Source organism: Rattus norvegicus, chromosome 10 (genome assembly GCF_036323735.1).
Source record: "Rattus norvegicus strain BN/NHsdMcwi chromosome 10, GRCr8, whole genome shotgun sequence".
NCBI classification, from domain to species: Eukaryota; Metazoa; Chordata; class Mammalia; order Rodentia; family Muridae; genus Rattus; species Rattus norvegicus.
In genome coordinates this window covers 84,456,556-84,475,287 of record NC_086028.1, presented here as the reverse complement: position 1 = coordinate 84,475,287, position 18,732 = coordinate 84,456,556, and the positions used below count along the sequence as shown (strand labels likewise).

General features: G+C 41.5%; 1 protein-coding gene across 1 annotated transcript in view; it reads left to right on the top strand.

The window, feature by feature from the left end:
* The first annotated feature begins 2,194 nt into the window (after positions 1–2,194).
* Top2a (DNA topoisomerase II alpha) overlaps positions 2,195–18,732 on the top strand; it is a 31,140-nt gene continuing 14,602 nt past the window's right edge. Inside the window, exons 1-19 of the mRNA NM_001393768.1 lie at positions 2,195–2,324; positions 3,375–3,527; positions 4,077–4,167; positions 4,898–4,961; positions 6,677–6,822; positions 8,542–8,639; positions 8,830–9,042; positions 10,178–10,351; positions 10,480–10,581; positions 10,714–10,851; positions 12,558–12,696; positions 14,585–14,742; positions 15,053–15,178; positions 15,479–15,589; positions 15,705–15,810; positions 15,896–16,005; positions 16,678–16,770; positions 18,390–18,504; positions 18,605–18,726. Coding sequence (NP_001380697.1) covers positions 2,304–2,324; positions 3,375–3,527; positions 4,077–4,167; positions 4,898–4,961; positions 6,677–6,822; positions 8,542–8,639; positions 8,830–9,042; positions 10,178–10,351; positions 10,480–10,581; positions 10,714–10,851; positions 12,558–12,696; positions 14,585–14,742; positions 15,053–15,178; positions 15,479–15,589; positions 15,705–15,810; positions 15,896–16,005; positions 16,678–16,770; positions 18,390–18,504; positions 18,605–18,726 — 2,280 coding nt within the window. The 5' untranslated portion in view covers positions 2,195–2,303. The remainder of the gene's footprint in view (positions 2,325–3,374; positions 3,528–4,076; positions 4,168–4,897; positions 4,962–6,676; positions 6,823–8,541; positions 8,640–8,829; positions 9,043–10,177; positions 10,352–10,479; positions 10,582–10,713; positions 10,852–12,557; positions 12,697–14,584; positions 14,743–15,052; positions 15,179–15,478; positions 15,590–15,704; positions 15,811–15,895; positions 16,006–16,677; positions 16,771–18,389; positions 18,505–18,604; positions 18,727–18,732) is intronic.

Genomic DNA, 18,732 nt, shown 5'->3' with positions numbered 1-18,732 from the left:
TTTGATCCTGAGCACTGCACTTTTTTTTTTTAAGGTTTATTTATTTATTATATAGAAGTACGCTGTAGCTGTCTTCATGCACACCAGAAGAGGGCATCAGATCCCATTACAGATGGTTGTGAGCCACCATGTGGTTGCTGGGAATTGAACTCAGGACCTCTGGAAGAGCAACAAGTACTCTTAACCACTGAGCCATCTCTCCAGCCCCTAGCCTTAACCCTTAGGAGGCAGAAGGGAAAGAATCAGTCAGAGGTTCAAGAGCATCCTTGGACACAGCAGGTTTCAGGTCCAGTTTGGGATACCTGAGGCCTGCAGGGGTGGGAGGAGTGACTCTGCCTTCTGAGATTTAGAAAAGACCAAAAATCATGATCCAGTTGAACTTGTGGGGAGACTTTAAAGCTCATGCCTCTCATCTCCACTGAAGCTGTCCCAGAAAACAGGATTGAAACTGCTTCCTGTGGGAACTGAATTCCTGTGGCCTCATCTCCAGGTGGAGCCTGCAGGCTTCGAGCTGGGATGAACTACAGGACAGAGGACAGGAGTGAAAGGGCCTCCTTGAGAAGCATAGCCACCTGGCTTCTGTGCTCCAAGAGAGGTAAAGGTAGCTTGCCTGGCTTCTGAATATCAAGGAAAGCTGCAGAGAATGACAACCCTGGATGTGGCACCCACAGCCTTGTCGGTCTTCCGACTGGACAGAAGTCCTAATTGCTGAGTCCCTACTGGCCCTAAGCATTGAAGTCAGCCTCCTTTATTAACACACAGGATAAGGCTGAAAACACTGAAGAGAAAGAGAAAGACCAGAATAAGATCAAAACTCTATTCCTTTGGTTTTCCTATCATCCAGGCCACATTCCTTCACTGACCTTCTCTTTCATTTGCCAGTGGGGTAATTGTTGGACGTGTGGAGTTATTTAATAATGGTTGACCCCGGGCTTCTTTTGGAAAGGAAAAATATTTTAATTCACCAAATTCGTTGCTGATAATAGCTAGCTTTTTTTTAGGGTGGTGGTGGGGTTAGAGACAGGATTTCTCTATGTAGCCCTGGCTGCTCTGGAACTCACTCTGTAGACCAGGCTGACCATAAACTCTGAGATCCACCTGTTCCTGCCTCCCAAGTACTGGGATTAAAGGTGTGGTGTCGCACACTAGCTTCTTATATTTATCATTTCTGGGTTTGTTTGTTTGTTTGTTTGTTTTTAGCACAGGAAATTGAAGCTTTCTCCATCGAGAACCCACCAAGCCCCAGCCTCCCATGTCAAACTGAACAGCGCTCTAGACTGCATTGTGCGCAGAGGGCAAACATAAAGAACACTTGTGGGTTCCCTCACCAGCTGAGGGAGACGTTATGGTCTCATGACCGCTTCTCATCTTCTCCACTGAAGAAGCACGAATGAATCTTTTTATCAGTGGTGATCCACAGGGGATGTTAACGCTGTCTACGATTCTACTTGGTGTCTACTCTTTCTGTATGGAAGGCTAAGTCCACAGCGGAAGAACTTTACAGAATTTCTCCAGAGCTAACCCAGTGCGTCTCAACTTCCACTTCCTAAGGTTGCAGCCCTTTAACACAGTTCCCTTATGTTGTGGTGCCGTCCTATCATAATCATTCCATTGCTATTTTATCACTGTAATTTTTGCTGCCGTGACGAATTGTAGCGTAGTTATCTTCTATAGGATCCCCCTCAAAGGGGTCACGACCCACAGGTTGAGAACCGCTGCCCCTCGTCAACCCCGCGAGAGAATGGGCGTTGCTTCCTTGGTCAGAAAAAAAAAAAGAAAAGCAGAAAAGCACATCCCAGGATTAGGAGAGAATCTCTGTAATCTCAACGAATCTGAAACAAAGAATGCGCATCCGTGTTCTAGTTTTACTCAGGAGGACAGTTTAGTCAACCGCTTTGCACTTCCAAAAAGCCTTCTCTCTTCAGAGTATCTCTCAGAGCACACAGACCCTCCTCATTGGTCAGATTTCCTGTCAGTCACAGTTACAATTGCTATTGGTCCATCTTGAGGTTTCTCCCGCCTCCCTTTACCTAATTGGTTCATTCGAAAAGGCCGCCTGTTGAGTAAAAGACCTTTGTGAGTAAAAGACCGTCTGCGATTGATTGCTGTAAACAGAGCAAATGAGAGCGAGTCGGTGATTGGTTCCTCTGATTTGGGCGGGCTAGATGAATGTTCAAATGAAACTAGGGAAGCTCTCCTAACCGACGCACGTCTGTGGAGAAGCGTCCAAGTCGCCGGTCGCCTAGCGTTTCTCACTGATTTTGTCGCTTTTAGGATTCTCGAGCCCCTTCAGGACGGTCACCATGGAGTTGTCACCGCTGCAGGTACAGCTCGCGGATGGGACCGGGTAGTAGAGCCTTTACGCGGCTTCTGCGTTCATGGCGGGTGATGAAAGTTGAGGCTCCTGGGCCGAGGGCTGGCCGGCGACGGGCTAGGATCTGGTCAACTCCATCTTCTGGGCCTTGAGGGGTCATGGACAGGGTGAAGCTCTTTACGAAATGATATCGATAATCTAATCTGGGTTCTTGAGTGTCGTGTTTTTATTGTTGGTGGGGGCAGGTTCAACTCGTCCTGTGATCGGTCTGTATTCTAATAGCCCCAGGGTGACTTCCAACCGGCTTATAGTTGAATTCGATGGCCCACTTTCCTTCCCTAGTTGATTTGAATAACTCATCACGGAAGGTGCAGAACATGACAGTTCCCACTGAGGAGCTGGCTGACCGAGTGGCTCAAAAAAGTCCTGTTTCAGGATGTGAATGTGGCCAAGGGTTTGCATCCCTAGCATCCCAACTGCTACGGCTGGATAACACCACCATCTGCAATCTGCACGAGACTGTGTGGGCACTCAGTAAACATTTTTCCATTAGATGAAAGAAGTTGAGTGTAGTTTATCGATGACATAAAAATATTATTCAAGGCAGAAATGTCCATACTTGGCTGAAATAAAATACTTATTTAAACGGGCACCTGTAGCCAGACCTAGTGGGGCAGGCCTGGAATGGCATCTGCTCCAGAGACTGAGGCAGGAGGATGGCTTAAGCTACCTAATGCGACACTATCTCAGAAACAGCAACGGGGTTTTGAGAAGCAGGTCTGGGGAGTTTGCTCAGTGGTCAGAGCATTTGCCAAGCACGTGCATGCAAGGAAGGCCTTGGGTTCCATCCCCAGCACCACACATACACAAACCACAGAACCTAGTTCCAAGGATTTTAATTGAATTGTTTGTTTGAAACTATGCAAACTCTCCCGGTACCTACAAGCAGAGGACAGATTGTGATGCAGTGTATTGACTTTATCATAACTGCAGATACTTTGTTGGCCACTTCTGATAAGGTTGTAAAAATCAGTTTATTTTTGCTTCCCCAAATGACTAGCCTGTAAATGAAAATATGCTACTCAACAAAAAGAAGAATGAAGATGGCAAGAAAAGACTGTCCGTTGAAAGAATCTATCAGAAAAAAACCCAACTGGAACATATACTGCTCCGCCCAGATACCTACATCGGCTCTGTGGAGTTAGTGACCCAGGTAAAACCAAACTAGCTTAGTGCACTTGCTCTATAACACGGCATACTGTGTCAGGTTAATGTTTCTTACTTTACTTGGCGTCACTGGAACTGATCCTTCATTGATGCAGATACGGACTCTGTGCGTGTGTTTCAACATTTATTCTAGAAGACTTTACTCCTGAATGTATTGGTGCAGGCCTTTAATCTCAGCACTCAGGAGTTAGAGGCACATGGATCTCTTGAGTTTGAGGCCAGCCTGGTTTGTGTAGCCAGTCTCTGGCCAGTCAGTGCTACGTAGTGAGACATTGTCTCAGAAAAGGCAAGAATATTAATGTCAAACAATAAATAAATAAATAAATAAATAAATAAAAAAAACTAGTGAGACACTGTCTCAGAAAAAGCATGAGTATTGGGGTTGGGGATTTAGCTCAGCGGTAGAGTGCTTGCCTAGCAAGTGCAAGGCCCTGGGTTCCGTCCCCAGCTCCAAAAAAAAAAAAAAAAAAAAAAAGCAAGAGTATTAATGACAAAACAATAAATAAATAAAAATAACTTTCTTTGCCTTTTCTAGCAAATGTGGGTTTACGATGAAGATGTTGGTATTAACTACAGGGAAGTCACTTTTGTTCCTGGTTTGTATAAAATCTTTGATGAAATTCTAGGTAAGTAAATATTTTTATATAAAGATCTCCTGGTTAAGTTCCTAGGTATCATGCATACCAAACCTTCTGTAGACATAGCCTCTGCTCCTGTCATTTCAGGTAATTAGTGGTCAAAAGTGAGGCAGTCAGGCTGCCTGTGGCAGTCACGTCTTTAATCCTAGCACTTGGGGGTACAGGTGCACAAATGTCTGCATTTAAAATTGGCTTGAGGGGTTGGGGATTTAGCTCAGTGGTAGAGCACTTGCCTAGCAAGTGCAAGGTCCTGGGTTTGGTCCCCAGCTCCGAAAAAAAAAAAAAAGAATAAAGTCGGCTGATCTACGTAGTGAATTCAAGGCACTTAGACCCTACCGCCAAAAAGGAAAACAGACAAAAAAAAAAAAAACCAAGATAATCCAAATAAAGTCCAGAAAGTTAAGTTTTTCTCTGGAAGTAGTACTATGAACAGAGATTGGTATACTAAAGCAACAAGGTGTTAATTCCAATGCCCAGGAGAAAGATGCAGGAAACTCAAAAGTTCAAGGTTATTCTTCACCACGTAGCAAGTTCAAAGGCAGCATGAGATGCGTGTGATTCTGTCTCAATAAAAACTGCTGTAAACTAATGCCGTGTTAATGTTGGGGTTTTGTTTTGTTTTGTTTTTTGTTACTTGTGAATGTTTTTCTTTATTATAGACCTAGTGTGTTGTAAAGCACTTTAATGCCTTCTAAGTGTGTATTTTATTTTCTTACAGTTAATGCTGCTGATAACAAACAAAGGGACCCAAAAATGTCTTGCATTAGAGTCACAATTGATGCGTAAGTGAAGCTGTCTGTGCTAGTGCTCCTATTCTTGTGCTTGCTTTGATTACCGTGAAGATAGCTTCTTTAAAATTAATGTTTTGGGGGCTGGAGAGATGGCTCAGCGGTTAAGAGCACTGACTGCTCTTCCAAAGGTCCTGAGTTCAAATCCCAGCAACCACATGGTGGCTCACAACCATCTGTAATGAGATCTGATGCCCTCTTCTGGTGTGTCTGAACAGCTACAGTGTACTTATATATAATAAATAAATAAATCTTAAAAAAAAAAATTAATGTTTCAGGGGCTGGAGAGATGGCTCAGTGGTTAAGAGCACTGACTGCTCTTCCAGAGGTCCTGAGTTCAATCCCCAGCAACCACATGGTGGCTAATGATCCAATAATGAGATCTGGTGCCCTCTTCTGGCCTGCAGGCATACACGGATGCAGAGCACTATACATAATAAATAAATCTTTGGGGAAGAAAAAGGACTGAGTGTAGCTTGGTGGTAGCATGTGTGTAGTCCAGACCCAGGACTACAAAACCAAAAAGCTTACCAGCTGTGGGTGGTATATACACTTCATCCCTTCAGGAAGAGGCAGAGACAGATATCTGCATACCAGGCCACCTAGAATTTTGTGGTGAGACCCTGTCTCAAAACAAAACAAATTTCCACAGTTGCTCTGAGCCATTTCAAAATAATTTGTAGACATTATGCTTAACCATGCAGTGAGACAGGGCAGGATGTCGGCTAACATTTGCAATAATTATTCTAGTCATCTGAAAGTCTAGAAGGGTTTGGGGTTTTTGTTACTGTTATTTCCTTTTTGATGATGCTATTGAAACAGCAAGCCAGCAGCTGGTAGTAGAGAATAATTTGGGTTTATATTTCTGGTTTTAAATGCGAGTGTGCCTGATCCACATTTTCTATTACCCTGATCAGTGTGATGTAAACTGTTTAAGGCTCCTGGAGGGGGTATGTTATTGATGACCAAGTACTTGAGTACACTTAAGGACTTGATAACGATCTTTTCAAGAATGTTGACCTAGTTTTAACTGATAAGTTTTTTTTTTTTTAATAATATTAAACCAGTATTCTGAGAATTAACCCAAAATAAGATAGAAGTCCAAGTAACTGAGCCGGGGACATGGGTCAGTTTCGAGAACTTGGTATTCTTGTATAGGTACCTGAGTTTGGTTGCCAGCACCCACATTGGGGTGGCGGGGGGTCCAGTGCCTCTAAGCTATGCAAGCACTTGCACTTATGTGCAAACAGGGACACACACCTGTAGACAATTAAAAAAGTCTGAGTGACCGTCAACATTTTGCTAGTGAGCAGGGAAGTTTGTTTATTATGGGTAATATTTTTCCTTTTTAATGCTTTTCAGTGTGCTTTATTGGGTGGGAACACTAAAGGAAGTAGGAACTCACAGATGATCCTCTTGAAAATGATAGTATTTCCTGATTGTCTTTCTTTCTGTTAGCATAACTAATTTTCTTTTGTTTATCCTAGTATTTTTAAATTTCATGTTTTTTCAGCATTATCAGTGTCTATCCAGGTGTTGGAAAAGGTTTCTATTCCCAACCCTGCCTGGTGGGAAAGGCTGACCATGCTAGCTAGTAGCTTCAGAGGCAGTCACAATGAAATACACTTGTAGATTTATGTAGTTTATTTTTCAATGTTAAGCATTAATTTAACATTTGTTGTATAGTAAAATTTTCTATCTTTTCTCAGAGAAAATAATTTAATTAGTATATGGAATAATGGAAAAGGAATTCCTGTTGTTGAACACAAAGTGGAGAAAATGTATGTCCCAGCTCTCATATTTGGACAGCTCCTGACCTCCAGTAACTACGATGATGATGAGAAGAAAGTGACAGGTGACTACTGCTAGAGAAGAGTGCTTGTGGCTGGGAAGGACACATCTTTTAAATCACTGTCTGCAGTATGAGGATTAATAATATGGAATTAGGGGACTAGAGAGATGGCTTATTGATTAAGAGAATTGGCTCCTCTATGAGAGGACCCGAGTTTAACTGTGAGCATCTAAGACTTGTAACTAGGGGTTGGGGATTTAGCTCAGTGGTAGAGCGCTTGCCTAGCAAGCACAAGGCCCTGGGTTCAGTCCCCAGCTCTGAAAAAAAAAGACTTGTAACTATATTAGATGGCCTCTTCTAACCTCTGTGAGACCATGCATGCATATGGTGCACTGACATACATACAGGTAAAATATGCATACAATTAAAGTTTAATACAAATTTCAATATGGGAATAAGCTGGATATAGTATCTGGAAGCAAAGGCTCACTGTGTGGCTCTGGCTGGCCTAGAAATCTACTATGTAGATCAGGCTGGTCTTGGTGTCAAGACAGCCAGGGCTACACAAAGAAACCCCTTATTGAAAAGCCAAAGGAAAAAGACGAATGTCTTAGGGTTTTACTGCTGTGAACAGACACCATGACCAAGGCAACTCTTATAAGGACAACATTTAATTGGGGCTAACTTACAGGTTCAGAGGTTCAGTCCATTATCATTAAGATGGGAGCATGGCAGCATCCAGACAGGCATGGTGCAGGAGGAGCTGAGAGTTCTACATCTTCATCTGAAGGCCTCTAGAGGAAGACTTGCTTCCAGGCAGTTAGGGCAAGGTTGTGAAAGAAAGCCCACGCCCACGTTGACACACCTACTCCAACAAGGCCACACCTCCTAATAGTGCCATTCCCTGGGCCAAGCATATACAAACCATCACAAGGAGGTAGAGAAACAGGAGGAAATCTACTCACAGAGATGTTCCTGCCTCTCTGTCTCCAACTGCTGAGATTAAAGAGGTGTACCACCACTCTCAACAAGGGGAAGAACTTTCTTAAAGAAAAACTTAAAACTTTTGTAAAGGTAGAGTGTTTTATGTATGTGGGGGTCCATCACAGGCAAGGGCCGCTTAATGAGACTGACTCAGAATGAGAAGGCTAAGCTCGGTGATACACACATTTAATCCCAGCACTGGGAGGCAGAGGCAGGTGGCTCTGTGAGAAGCCAACCTGGTCTACAGAGCGAGTCTTAAGACAGGGCTATACAGAAGAAACTCTTGTGTCTAAAAACAGAGGAAAAGTGGGGAGAGAAAGGAGGAAATTGATTAGTAAATAAGGTAAACTGTATTTAATAACTTTGCCAGCAATAAAGAAAACTACAGAACTTGGAGAAACGCTCTGCAGTTAGAGCATTTGCCAGGTCCAGTTACAGTACCCGGATGGTGCTTCACAACCATGTGCGATTCCAGGCCTAGCAGAGCAGACACCCTTTCTGGGTTCCGCACATGCAGGCAAAACCCCAATGTGCGCGCGCGTGCGCGTGCATGCATACGCGCGCACGCGCGCGCGCACACACACACACACACACACACACTCTCTCTCTCTCTCTCTCTCTCTCTCTCTCTCTCTCTCTCTCTCTCATTCACCTTAAAATACTAAAGCTGTGTGTGCTCAGTAGTAGATTGCTGGCTGCCATGGACAAGGCAGTGTTCCCATTCTAGTATTCAAAAAGAAAATAACCATAAGAAAAGGAATTTAGTTGAGTAATAATGTTATATATTTACTTGCCCAGGTGGTCGAAATGGCTATGGAGCTAAACTGTGTAACATATTCAGCACCAAATTTACTGTGGAAACAGCCAGTAGGGAATACAAGAAAATGTTCAAACAGGTAAGTAAATAGGTATCTTGTGATTTGCTAAATTGCAGACCAGTCATTTATAGCATCACTAATGTTTGGCTAAATTGAACAGTTTTTAAGCTACATAAAATTACTTTCCAGAACCTGTACACTTACATTGTTTGCCTCTAGGTTGTGAACTGAATCGCTTTTTCCTCGTTCCTTTTCTTTACTGCCATAGACATGGATGGATAACATGGGGAGAGCTGGTGACATGGAGCTCAAGCCCTTTAGCGGAGAGGATTACACGTGTATTACCTTCCAGCCTGACTTATCTAAGTTTAAAATGCAAAGCCTGGACAAAGATATTGTCGCACTGATGGTCAGAAGAGCATACGATATTGCTGGTTCCACCAAAGATGTAAAAGTCTTTCTTAATGGAAACAGGCTGCCAGTGAGTATTTTCCTGGGAATGCGGGCTGCAAAGGAATCCCTGATCATTATTGTCAACTGCACAATTTGTTTTCCACTCAACATTTTTTTTCTTACTACTTCTCAGATAAGTTCCTGAAAGAAAAGACTAGACTAGCACAATTTGTAAGAATTATCTAATTTTAAGCTTAGAGAAAGAAACTTTATTGTTTTTGAGACAGGATGCAACTGTGTAGCTCTGGCTGACCTAGAATTCCACTATGTAGATCAGGCTGGCCTTCTAAGTCCTTTTAAGTTTTTTATGCATGTGGGCTTTTGCCTGGCCTGTGTAAGTATGTGTGCAACGTGTGTGCACACATGAGACTTTTTTATACATTTATTTGTGTGTGCATGTGATAACACATACTACATGCCACAGGGGTGTTTGGAGGTCAGGGGACCGTTCTGTCCAATCAGTTCTCTTCTACCATATGGGTCCCAGGGGTTGAGCCTGATCACCAGAGTTCCATTCTCTGGAACACATATGGGTAGGAGTGACTGAGTTCTGACATTTCTGCACCTCTGCACATACTGCCACGGCACATGCACACCCTCTTCTCCTCTCCCTCCTTTTTCACATGTACATAAGCTAAAGTTTCGAAATAAAAAAATTACAATCCTCATTTTCTTTCTTTTTTTTTTTTAAGGTTTGTTTTTTTATTATTATATATAAGTACACTGTAGCTGTCTTCAGATACACCAGAAGAGGGCATTGGATCCCATTACAGATGGTTGTGAGCCACCATGTGGTTGCTGGGAATTGAACTCAGGACCTCTGGTAGAGCAGTCTGTGCTCTTAACCACTGAGCCATCTCTCCAGCCCTCATTTTCTTTATTTTAAACATTTATTTTATATGTGTGAATGTCTTATTTGCACATATGCATATGCATCCCATGAGAATACTTGGTGCCCAAGAAGGTCAGAAGAGGTCATCAGATCTCTTGAAACTGAAGTTAAAGATAGTTGTGGACTTCTGTATGGGTGCTGAGACATAAATGCTGGTGCTGCTCAAGAGGAACAACATCTCTTCAGCCCTCTCACAGTTTATTGTTGATTTTATTTTCCATTGTTTAAGTTTCCCATTATTTTAGCACGCCCTTCTTTAATTCCTCTACAGGTCAAAGGGTTCCGTAGTTACGTGGATATGTATTTGAAGGATAAGGTTGATGAAACTGGGAACGCACTGAAGGTGGTGCATGAACAAGTAAATCCCCGGTGGGAAGTGTGCTTAACAATGAGCGAGAAAGGCTTTCAGCAGATTAGCTTCGTCAACAGCATCGCTACTTCTAAGGTGAGTTCTGAGAATTCTTACTAGTTTTTTACTATATAATGTAAAGTGGAAGTGGGTTTAGACCTTTGTCTAAATTATGTTTACAGTTATAATCTGGAGGAGTTTTAAAAGGATATTTTTTTCTTTAGGGTGGCAGACATGTCGATTATGTAGCCGATCAGATTGTGAGTAAACTCGTTGATGTGGTGAAAAAGAAGAACAAGGGAGGTGTTGCAGTGAAGGCCCATCAGGTATGCAGTTTGTCAGCTCCCCTGTTCTAGAATCAGGAAGATGAAGCGCTGGGGTGCAGCTTAGAATAGAACATTTGCTTTAAGTACAGCAGGACATAAGACATTTCCGTGACATATCATCTTTCTCTACAGGTGAAGAATCACATGTGGATTTTTGTAAATGCCTTAATTGAAAACCCAACCTTTGACTCTCAAACAAAAGAAAACATGACTTTACAAGCCAAGAGCTTTGGATCAACTTGTCAATTAAGTGAAAAATTCATCAAAGCTGTGAGTACCTACATGGAAATTAAAATAGAGAAGTCTTATTTTTCATTATCCTCCACTCTGCAGAAACAAAGATTGCCTGCTGAACTACGCCTCTTCAGAACTTCTGCCTTAGTTTGGCTTTTACTGGTGTGAAGAGACCCTGTGACCATAGTAACTTTTCCTCCAAACAGGGACATGTGACGAAGCCTGTCACAACAATACTCTACTCCTGATGCAAACTTGTCCAGTTAGTATTGCTCTGAAAAAACACTGTGACCAAAAAGCAAATTGGGTTAATTCAGCTCACACTTCCTGGTCATATTCAAATCACAGGGTCTAGCTTTGTAGCCCATGATGGACTCTTAACTCAAAGTCCTCCTACCTTGTACCCCAGTAGTGCTAGGGTTAAGCAATACACCTCCATGCCTAGCCCTGATCTGACAGATTCACCAGTCTTACCCAGGTGCTGTCTTACCATTGACTTGTCTGTATTTCCCCCAAAACACAAATTAAACTAGTTATCCAATACTGTTAGTTTAAAAGCGTAAATATATTTTTTATTGTTTCGTTCTCCCCACCATCCCACCTGGAGGCAGGGTTTCTCTGTGTAGCCTTGACTGTTCTGAAACTTGCTCTGTAAGCCAGGGACTGGCCTCGTACTCACAGAAGTCTTCCTGCCTCTTGGCTCCCGGGTGCTGGGGTTAAAGGCGTGCGCCACTTGTAACTTCTTCTTCTTTTTTTTTTTTTTTTAAATTAAACTGTGAAGTTTTTTTTGTTTTTTTTTGTTTTTTTTAAGATGTATTTATTCATTTACTATATATAAGTACACTGTAGCTGTCTTCAGATACACCAGAAGAGGGCATCAGATCTCTTTACAGATGGTTGTGAGCCACCATGTGGTTGCTGGGAATTGAACTCAGGACCTCTGGAAGAGCAGTCGGTGCTCTAAACCGCTGAGCCATCTCTCCAGCCCCACTTGTAACTTCTTATTTCTGTCTTCCATGTTATACTTTCAACTACAAGAAGACACAAACATGGCTTGTTTGCTTTTCTGTTTTCATATGCATGTAGTGTGCATATGTGTGTTCATGGTTTGATTCTTTAGGCACATACATATGTGTGAGAGATGTGCATGGATATGGATGCCTGCCTGGGTTGAACTTGAGGATTATTCTGGATCACTCTTCCCCTGAATTCAATGAGGCAGGGTCTCTCAATACAATGTAGAACTGGCCAATGTCTAGTCTCACTCTCCCAGGCTGGGATCAGAGATAGCCTGCCATACCTCTCTGGTATTTACTTGAGATCTATACAATAAGCCCTTATACTTCTATCCACAAGTTATCTCCCTTGTCCTAATTTTGACCACTGTATCACTAACAAGTTGCTCAGTGCCAGGCACAGCATAAGTTCATTAAAAACACTGAGCTAAAGGCACCAGCTTCCTTGCTGATAACAGCTAACATGGAGAGATCCAGGGTCACTATGGCACACACACCACACCCAGTCTAGAAATGTTGTAATTTTTTTGAGTTTTGTTTTGCTTTGTGGTTTTGGTTGTTTTTTAAATATCTCATTAGATAATGATGGCTTGTCTTAAACTCACAGAAATCCACCTGCCTCTAGCAGCCAAATGCTAGGATCAGAGGTTTATGTCAACATACCCAACTTGTATTCTATATTTGACTGAGTCTTCCTTTCCTAATGCAAATGTTTTTGTTTTGAAGGCAATTGGTTGTGGTATTGTCGAAAGCATACTAAACTGGGTGAAGTTTAAGGCCCAAATCCAATTAAACAAGAAGTGTTCAGCTGTAAAACATAACAGGATCAAGGGAATCCCCAAACTTGACGACGCCAATGACGCAGGTACACACCTCACATGTCTCTTTCAATGACAGCAGCACACTCACACTCACAATAGCCAGCACAATAGCTCTCTTTAAAAAATTAAACAATTTCTTATTGAATATTTAGGTTATTTTAAATTTGTGGCATTTTAAATAATATTGAGATGATTTTATAGAGAAAGCGGTGATCTACCTAACAAGTATTTATAATATGATATGAAATGAGCATCCAACAGCAGCATAATTATTATGAGGCATTGGTCTAAGAGATTAAGATGTTAAGCCTGGGAATGGTGGCTCTCGCCTTTAATCCCAGCACTTGGGATGCAGAGACAGGTGGATCTCTGAGTTCAAGGCCAGCCTGGTCTACAGAATGAATTCTAGGACAGCCAGGGCTACACAAAGAAACCCTGTCTTGGGAGTTGGGGGTTTACAATACACTATTATTTGTATGGGGATGTTTTCTTAAAGCCTCAGTGAATTCCAGATACAACCCCTGGAATTCTTATGCTTATGATAAAAGCACAGAGATTATAGCTGATAGAACAGTTAAAGCAATGTACACTATAATAACTATGTCACTTTGCTGCACTCACCTTATGCATTCTGGGGAATGTTCTATCGTAAAAGAGATGAGTAAGTTCATACATGGTATTACTTGCTTGTATCCCCAACATAGCCAGGCAGGTCTCTGATCAAGGCCAGCCTAGCTTATGCAGTATGTTCTAGGCCAGCCACAGCTACGGGATGAGAGAGATGAATGACAAGCAATGTGACGTTATGTTTATTTACTATTAACGATTATTTGAATTCACATTCAAGTACTGTGGTGCCAAGACAAATGATCTGATAGCTGAGAAATCTACTAAGTGACTAACGGACAAATAGTGTATGAGCACTTTGAGAAAGTAATAACTGATGTTCCAGGCAGAATTGCATGAAGTTTGGAAACATCAGACAAACCTAATGAATTGTCTTTTCTTGAACCTTTGGAAATGTGTGTGTGCTACAGCACATGTGCAAAGGTCAGGACACCTTGCAAATGGTTTTTCTTCTTTTACCATTGGGTCCCAGGCTGTCGGGTTTGGAGACAAGGGCTGGCTCTGTTTTAGGGTTTTTTGAGGCAAAATTGTATTAGATAACTCAGGCTGGTTTTGAATTCATGATCTTATTTTCTAAAGTTCTAGGCTTACAGTCGTGAGCTGTCATAATTGGGTATGAATTTTCCCTTAATATTCTCAGGCTACTGTTAATTGGAAATGTGGAAAAGTAAAACCATAAGGCCTAGAGAGATAGTTCAGCTTTAAAGAGCCTGTATTAGTGTTACGGGGGAGCCAGGATGGGTTCCCAGTGCTTATGTTGGATGACTCACAGCTTCCTGTAACTCCAGCACCAGGGGAATCCAATGCCTCTGACCTCTGCAGGTACCTGCAGTCACACAAATGAACCTCACAGACATATAGTTCAAAATAATAGAAATATGTTTTTAAAGCACACCATAGGTAAGGTGTACTACTGTATTAATTTACTATGATCCTTAACTGGAAAAGATGTGTATGAGGGAGTGTGGTGGAGAGTTAGTTCAGCAGTTAAGAATACTTGGGCTGGAGAAATGGCTCAGAGGTTAAGAGCACTGACTGCTCTTCCAGAGGTCCTGAGTTCAAATCCCAGCAACTACATGGTGGCTCATAACCATCTGTAATAGGATCCAATGCCCTCTTCGGGTGTGTCTGCAGATGGCTATACTGTACTCATATAAAAATAAATAAGAATACTTGATGCTCTTAGGATACAAGTTCAGGTTCCCACATTATCTGCTTTATTAGAGTTTATTGACAGTATATTTAAATGATTATGCTTTAAATTGAGTTAAATGTGCTAAAATTAATTTGTATGTTTTATTTTAGGGAGCCGAAACTCTGCTGAATGCACACTTATCCTGACTGAAGGGGACTCAGCCAAAACTCTGGCAGTCTCAGGACTTGGAGTGGTTGGAAGAGACAAATATGGGGTGTTCCCTCTCAGAGGAAAAATACTCAATGTGCGAGAAGCTTCTCATAAACAGGTAAGTGGTTATACTATTTTCAGAATCTGAACCTAGGTCTGAGAGTGCAGCTCTGGTACAGCACTTGTCTGGAATGCACAAGGCCCTGTGTTTAATCCCCAGTACTACAGAAGGGCTGGCGGAGCGGAGGGGAGGGGATCTACTTCTAGTTTATAATGCAGGAATCCATGCTTGTATTTTGTTTCCTCACTCACTGGCGTCTTAATAGACCTGATTTACTAAAGTGTAAATAATTCAAAATATAGAGGCTTATAAACATTCAAGCAAAACCTATGATTATATCTCTTTATTCTTTTCAAACGCATTTCAGATCATGGAAAATGCTGAAATTAACAATATCATCAAGATTGTGGGGCTTCAGTACAAGAAAAACTATGAGGATGAAGATTCATTGAAAACTCTTCGTTATGGGAAGATCATGATTATGACAGATCAGGTCAGTTATGTCAGATTTTTTTAAACTGCTGTCAAATGTGTGGGCTCAGCTCTCCAGCCCTACACACAGAATGGCTGGAACTGCAAGCAGGTGTTACTATTGCTCTACTTCCTGCCACAAAAAGATGTTTCTAGAAACTTTGTCCATTATCTCTAGTAAACATATGTACAGGACAAGTGAATTTACTTTTAAATAGGCTTTGTTTTTAATTTGCATAGAAAAATTTTTGAAAAGTTGCCTATCGGTGGTAATTTTATTTCTAAATAGTTCTTTGTGTTTTGGCTTTTCAAATATTTGTAGGACCAAGATGGTTCCCACATCAAAGGCTTGCTGATCAATTTTATCCATCACAATTGGCCATCTCTTCTGCGACATCGTTTTCTAGAAGAATTTATCACTCCTATTGTAAAGGTATGAATGTTCAAGGATGCAAAAAGACTCTAAGGCCATGCTCAATGCTGGGTGTACCTGTAACTGGCTACGTTATGTAGGGAGCCTACACTGACAGATGTGCTCTTTACCACAGGTGTCTAAAAACAAGCAAGAAATAGCATTCTACAGTCTTCCCGAGTTTGAAGAATGGAAGAGTGCAAATCCAAATCACAAAAAATGGAAAGTCAAGTACTACAAAGGTTTGTGATGAAACCTACGTAGAAATTCTCAGTTTTGTTCTGTAGGGCTACATGGGGAACTGACCTGTTTTGTTTGTCTCTGTAGGTTTGGGCACGAGCACATCAAAGGAAGCTAAGGAGTATTTTGCAAATATGAAACGACATCGTATTCAGTTCAAATACTCTGGCCCTGAAGACGATGCTGCGATCAGCCTGGTGAGTTGGAGTCAGACTGTCCCTGTCCATTCTGCCTCCAGGAGTCACTATCAGTGTGCTCAGTTACAGCGCTTAGCTCCCAGAAGAGGGTTTGTGCTCAATTTTAGCAGTTAACCCTAGAAGAGTTTTTTATGAAATAAAACTTTTTTGAGGGCTGGAGAGATGGCTCAGAGGTTAAGAGCACTGACTGCTCTGCCAGAGGTCCTGAGTTCAATTCCCAGCAACCACATGGTGGCTCATAACCATCTGTAATCAGGTCTGGTGCCCTCTTCTGGCCTGCGGTGTACATGCAGGCAGAAAGCTGTATGATGTATACATGATAAATAAATACATGTTTAAAAAAAGTGATTTTTGTAAGCATATCTGAGTGACAGAACTAGATACCTTAGAAAATGGGACCTTTGATGTTTCTGTTGTATAAAAAAGATGGGACCGGGCTGCTGAGATGGCCCAGTGGTTTAGAGCGCTGGCTGCTCTTCCAGAGGTCCTGAGTTCAATTCCCAGCAACCACATGGTGGCTCACAACCATCTGTAATGAGATCCGATGCCCTCTTCTGGTGTGTCTGAGGACAGCGACAGTGTACAGTGACAGTGACTCATATAAATAAATTAATTAAAAAAAAATGGAACCAGTAAGTACCAGTGACATCTTTTCTACCTTCTAATTTATAGGCCTTTAGTAAAAAACAGGTCGATGATCGAAAGGAATGGTTAACTAATTTCATGGAAGATAGAAGACAGCGGAAGTTACTTGGCCTTCCTGAGGTAAGAGCTTTAAATATATCCCATAAAGTATGCTATTTTAATTGACTTTAGAATTGGTGTTACACCAAGTTAATATTACTAAGCAGTAGTTTCAGTATAAAATTTGTAATAACTATAGTATATAACACTGGTCCTATGAGCTTATGACGGCATTGAAAAAGTTCGGGTGTTGGGAGTTCTTTGTTTGTTTGGATTTTTTTGGTTTTTTTTTTGGTTTTTGTTTTGTTTTTGTTTTTGTTTTTTTTTCTGAGCTGGGGACCGAACCCAGGGCCTTGCGCTTGCTAGGCAAGCGCTCTACCACTGAGCTAAATCCCCAACTCCGATTTTTTTGGTTTTTGTTTTTTTGTTTTTTTTGTTTTTTGTTTTTTTTTTTCAGACAGGGTTTCTCTGAGTAGGCCTGGCTGGCCTGGAATTTGCTTTGTAGACCAGGCTGGCTTTGAATTCACACAGATCCTCCTGCCAGTATTTGAATCATAGGCAAGACCACCTCCTTAAATGTCTTGAAGTTAAGAGGCAAGACATTTTTCACACGTTTATGCTGATGCTGCTATAAACAGTTACCATGTGGTCAGGCACCTGCAAGTGTGTGCTCTTGTGTGTAATATGAAGTATTTATATGACAAGCAGCCAGGTCAGGCTGGGCTAGAGAATAAGTAAAGTTAAAAAAAAAAAATTAAAGGGCTGGAGCTACAGCTGAGATCGAGTGCTTGCCTGGGCCTTGAGTTTAATTCTTAGTAACACTCCACTTCCCCTACAAAAGAGCTTCAGTGTTTTACACACCGCGGTGTTAGACAGCAGCAACATCATCTACCTGTTGTTTTCCTTTTGTGATTATTTGTCTCTTTGTTTTTCTCTGTTTGTCCTCGGCTGTTGTAAAACTTGCTCTGTAGATCAGGCTGCCCTTGAACTCACAGAGAAGAGATCTTTCTACCTGCCCTCTGCCTCCCAAGCACTGGGATTAAAGGTGTGTGCCACCACTTTCTGGCTCACCTATTGGTTTTGTTTTCGTTTTAATTGTGGAATATTTATTATTGCAATGAAGAATATGTACAGTATAAATGGACAAATGAAATTAATTCATGCAATATACTGAATAGAATCCAAATCAATTAAGACAGAAACACAGGAGATATTTTAAAGACAGAATGTTCTCAATTACAAAAAGACAGAAGGAAGCATCAACTTAGATGGCTTCTCTCAGTTTATGCTTGGTGTTTTGAGTATTTTCTGGAGGAATTCACTTCTGTACAGGCAGGATTTAAACTAAGTTCTAACAAATCCTGCCAGCATTTTGAAAAGGAGTTGTCAAGAATGCTCAAACATCAAATGAAGAAGGAAGAAAATATGTGGTTACAGGGATTCTAGTCTCTAATGAAAGAAAAACAAAATTATGGACAGCTAGCTAAACAGGCAGGTCTGGAGAAGACCTCAGACCACCTACTGCAGTTGTCCCTGCTGCAGAACACTGCGGTCTTCAATGGTCTTTTGCCAGCTCACTTAGGGTGTTTTAAGGAGTGAAGAAGTGATAGTTCTGAGTGTTTTTAGTGTTGTACTAAGTGTTGGTAAGACCAGTAGTTTATTTCCAAGCAGACCCTTTAATGCTGTCTTTGGTCCCTTAGGATTATTTGTATGGACAAACCACTATGTACCTGACCTATAATGATTTCATTAACAAGGAACTTATCCTCTTTTCAAACTCTGATAATGAAAGATCTATCCCATCTATGGTAGATGGTAAGTGCCAGTGGGTTAGTCTGTTTTTACCATGAAATGGTGATTTATGCCCAGAAATTACTAAATTGAAAATGCTAATGATTGTTCTTTCATTTTAAAGGTTTGAAACCAGGTCAGAGAAAGGTTTTGTTTACTTGTTTCAAACGGAATGACAAGCGAGAGGTGAAAGTTGCCCAGTTAGCTGGGTCAGTGGCAGAAATGTCCTCTTATCACCATGGTGAGGTAAAT